Here is a 4,608-nt window from a genome sequence, read left to right as displayed (position 1 = left end):
AAGTGTGTATATTTGTTAAATACACAGTTGTTAGTTATTATCGGAGTGCTGTTTGGATACGCATAGAGTGTTTACTACAGTATGTGGCTGTAGATCTCAATATATGTCTGCTCCTTTGCTTATGTATACTCAATTGTTTATCTGTGGTGTGCTATAGTGTGTGTTGGACTAAATTGTCTTGTCATTGGTCATTTTGGGCTAGCTGATATAGTCGATAAATATTTATATTGGCAGGACAGTGCAGTTAATAGTGTATTTGTATACAGGTGTTCAGATGCACAGAAATAAAGAGGCAGCTTACATTCAGTGACTGGCTTGAAATGGAGAGCCCCCTTTATTGATATGTGTTGCCATTGCCAAAGAGAGGTGCAAATATCATTAGACTGTCAGTAAAGACACTTCAGAGATGCAATGCTTTCAGTGTCTTTTCACAATCTGCACACTTTCTTGTATCAGTTCACCAGTCTGCAAAGCTTATGGCAGTCCTAGGGTCTCACATAACAGTAAAGATTATGGTAGAGGTTCAGTGATTGTCATGGTCAATAGTTGTTGGTTATCTCCTGTTATTGGTTGAAGATGACTGTGGCTGCAGCAGACCTACATTTACGAGATGGATCCATGTAAATCCAAATCACCGGCAGATCGTAAGTGAAATGTGCTCCAAGTAAATAATAACTTTGACAGTAATAAGTACTATACATTACGATTTTGAAGTAACTTGCACAACACTAATTTATCATACTGTACACCTGATCAGAATACGAAAAGTGTTCAGTCTAAGCTAAAGTACATTTACAGTATGGTAAAGACATGATGTTGTGGAAAAAGAAAGCAACACTTGAAAATGCACACCCTGCAGATGTGTGCCGGAATGAAAGATCCTGACATTTGATATGTTGACATGTTGACTTCTGTATCAGAGCCAGTGAATCATCTCTTTCATCTGGGCGTTAAGGGCAGCTTCAAAACATCCGCTATTGTGGTAGTATCTGACGTTCATAGCATCTAACAAAAACTTTTATCTGGCCTGCCCAACAAGTCAAAAGACTACAAAATACTAGTATTCACTAGACTCACACGGAACCATATGCTTTGAAATCCCCTCACTGCTTACCTACAGAGTCTTTCAGTCTTTCAGTTCTTTCATATGCATGTTAGGTTGCTCTTGCTTTCATCCACCCTAAAAAGTCATCTTGTTTTCTCAGATATTTCTTGTACAGTATTTCTCTTGGTTTAATCAGCTCTAGTTCCTTACTCAGGTAGAAGTCTAGATGAAGTGTGTGTTACTGTTTCTAATGGCTCACTGTCCACTTTCCCCACTGGCCCTGTGTCTCACCATTAATCAGACAGGCACTAAGTGCATGCTGCCAATATGCCAATTCTGTATGGCTTCATTGACTCCCGAAGACCAGAGGAAGAGAGAAGGAGAGAGGGAGAGAGATTCAGAGAGAGTGTCAGAGAGGGAGAGAGAGTTTCAGAGAGGGAGAGAGTGAGAGAGAGTCTGAGTGGGAGGGGAAGGAGAGGTCTTGACTTTCACTCTCTCTTGCCCCGAGTGTGGTGTTATTGAAAGGTAGCTGGTCCTTTAAGAAAGTCATCGGTGCTGCACAGCTCCAATTTTTTTTCCCCTAATTGCCGTGACTCCTAATTTGGGATTTGTTTGAAATCCTGAGCTTGCCCATTTCAGCGTTACCTTGGGAAGAGCCTCCTCCGCGGCGAGATTAAAAGGACAGGATGTCTGATTCAGCCGTTAATGCTCACTTGGACGGAATTATATCTGACTTTGAAGGTTGGTCCTCTTCCATTCCTCATTTGACCTCATCGAAAAGTAGAGTCAAGTTGAGCTCTTAGAAGAACTGGAGTGTGTATCTTAGAGTGGAGTGTAGAAGTATGAAAAGTATGGAGGTAAAAAAGCAGTATGGATGGGGAGACTGGATGTGAGCATCCATCAGTGTTGATTTATTGAGTGCCACTCTTGCGTGGTTGTGGTGGTGTTGAGTGAGTGTGTGTGTGTGAGTGTGTGTGTGTGTGTGTTGTGCTGGCGGTCGGGCACCCTGAGGTCGTATGAGTGTGTGTTTCCTCAGCGTACTCACTGTGTTTAGCCTGCTATTGATTTCCCCATTCTGACCTCCTGAAAGTAGACAGCACTGACAGCAGCTCGTGTCCACAGGAAATCTCCCCAGATCAAAACACTGGGGCCGCGCTGAAGCACCTTTACCCAAAGGGGAACATCTGGATCTCCTCCACACACACACACACACACACACACACACACACACACACAAACACACACACCCCTCCCTCCCCATCCCCCGCTCCTTCACAACTTTACTTGTTTGCAGTTCTCTTTTTCTCTCCCTCCATTCTTTCCTTTCATTCGCGTGGCACTGCATGGATTCCTTCTTCTACTCTATCCATCCATCTCTCCCTTCTTTGCCTTCCCAGCTGACATCTCTGCGTGGGGTCACATGAGCGCCGAGCTCGTCCATCCATCTGAAGTATGACGGCTTCTTTTGTCTGCTTCAGATGGCTCTAGCAGAATGTCAGCTGTTGCTGGACTATAGGCGCTCATCATGTAACTCAACCGGCGTTTTAACAACTGTTAAAGCACATTTGCTGGATGGAGGCAACCTGCTGGTTTGATCCTTCAAATTCCCATCGGTTGTCGCATATGTTAAACGAATAGAAATGCTGATGAAATAGCCAGTATAGTCTTTTCGCTGTTGAATCAGAAAGTCATATCAGAAGACTTGTAGGCAGATCTTGGTCTCTTTTTCCAATTCCCCTTTTCCCCACACTGTAAATAGTCGTTTCCATGGTTTCCCATTATTTATGCAAGGTAAACAGTCAGCGGTGCACAACAGTAACTGAGATTAATGGTCAATAATGTTATCATTGCCCCACATGTAACAAAGTGCAGGCGGCGCGTGCAGTGCGAGCAGCCAAATTGAAGTGCATTTAGAGCAAACATATGGAAAGAGTATTCCCTAAAATGGGCACTCTTCCCTCATGCCCTCAGTTGACTGTAAAAGGAGTTGGGGCCAGCCAGGCCTCCAGAACACAGACACACACACACACACACACACACACACACACATAGGGCTGCGTGCGCCCGTACAGACGAGTGTGTGGACGTGTGTGTTGTGGGTCTGCTGTGGAGGGCGTTGGGCTCCCGCTGTGAGCGTGCTGCTGCCCGTGTGGGGGTCTCCTGTCGCTGAGGGGTGTGTGTGTGTGTGTGTGTGTGTGGGGAGGGGGGTCTAGGAGGGGCCGGGGGGTGTTTGGGCAGGAGGAGGAAATTCCACAGGAAGTGTGGGCTTAGTGGTGCCAAGAACATGAGCAAAAAAGAGTGTGTGTTCCTGAGCAATCTCTGGAAAGTAAGTCACACAGTGTGTGCGTGTGTGTGTGTGTGTGTGGGTAGGTGTGAGTGTGTGCAAAGGGCAGTGTACGCAGGCTGTCAACATGTTTGTGAAGCTGCACTCACTTGAATGCATTCAGTATTTTCCCCTCACCCTTGCAGAGCTACAGTACATGACCCCAGGCTAAAAGGTTGCTAGGTAACAGTGTCTGGCCTCATCTTCATCTTCATCACATTTCAGTGACAGATTGTAGAGATGGCCCCACTTCCTCTCAGAGCCGTTCGGTTGTCGCTGTCATCTCGGAGGCCAGTGTGTTTTTCGACAGCGCTTATCCGACCGCTGTCAGAGTTCGGGGGCTTCGGCAGATGAGTCGTCCGCGTCACCGTGGCCAGTCCAGCGCCTGATGGCTGATGACCGCTCCCGCGCGAGGAAGCGTCCGAGGGAAACTGATAACCTGACATCTCCCGTCTTATCGCCGTGCCGACGGTCGGCCGGCGCTGGAAAATCCACGCCGGCGTCCTGTTGTGCCGCTCAGAGAGCCGGCCTGGCTGCACACGGCAGACCACAGCGGAGGTTTCACATTTCTGAATTTGTTTTATTTTTTTTTCTAAGTCCTTCCCCAAAACGACTTCCTCTTGAAAAGCCCTTAGTTAGCAGAGGAGATGGCGTTGTCAGCAAAAATACTGAAATGCCAAATGGCATCAGCTTTCCCATCACCCTCCTCTTGGCCCTAAGGGCTAAAGGTTAACGCTAAATGCTAACGTATTGGGAACACGGCCCCTGTGGCTCTTGTGTCTGTTTGAAGCGCTCCTCTGTGGTTAGCTGCGAGTGTAAATCCAGGACTCCCGCTCGTGTCAGGCCTCTGTTTACCCTCCGCGGGTTCAAAGAGGAAGTGAGGCCGTCCCCGCCCCACCTGTAGATATGTGGGGAGGCTGGAGGAGCCTGGGGCCAAACAACGCACATCTCTACCAGCTGTATTGCACTGGGGTCCCCTCCTCCTCCTTCTCCTCCTCCTCGTCCTGCTCCTCCTCCTCCTTCATCTCCTCCTCCTCCCCCACCTCCTCCTCCTCTGGCCTGAGGGGGCTTTGTTGTGGACACAAAGATGGAGACTGAGCTTGTGGAGTCTCCACTTGTCAGAATCAAACAAGAATTTCACGCTTTATTTTGGGGTGTCTATAAAGAGGTGAGGGGTCTGAGTGCACACACAAGCACGTAGTTCATCACTAACTAGCCCAGCAGCCCACAAGAGCCTTGT

The 4,608-nt window shown here is 47.6% G+C and overlaps 1 protein-coding gene across 1 annotated transcript in view; it reads left to right on the top strand.

Annotated features, from left to right (window-relative positions):
- Window positions 1-1,658: 1,658 nt before the first annotated feature.
- septin9b (septin 9b) overlaps window positions 1,659-4,608 on the top strand; it is a gene marked incomplete in the record, with an annotated part of 48,926 nt that continues 45,976 nt past the window's right edge. Inside the window, 1 exon segment of the mRNA XM_062547658.1 lies at window positions 1,659-1,786. Coding sequence (XP_062403642.1) covers window positions 1,732-1,786 — 55 coding nt within the window.

Source organism: Sardina pilchardus, chromosome 1 (genome assembly GCF_963854185.1).
Source record: "Sardina pilchardus chromosome 1, fSarPil1.1, whole genome shotgun sequence".
Lineage (NCBI taxonomy): Eukaryota > Metazoa > Chordata > Actinopteri > Clupeiformes > Clupeidae > Sardina > Sardina pilchardus.
The sequence above is the reverse complement of the archived record's forward strand: the minus strand, read 5'-3'. Positions and strand labels throughout refer to the sequence as shown.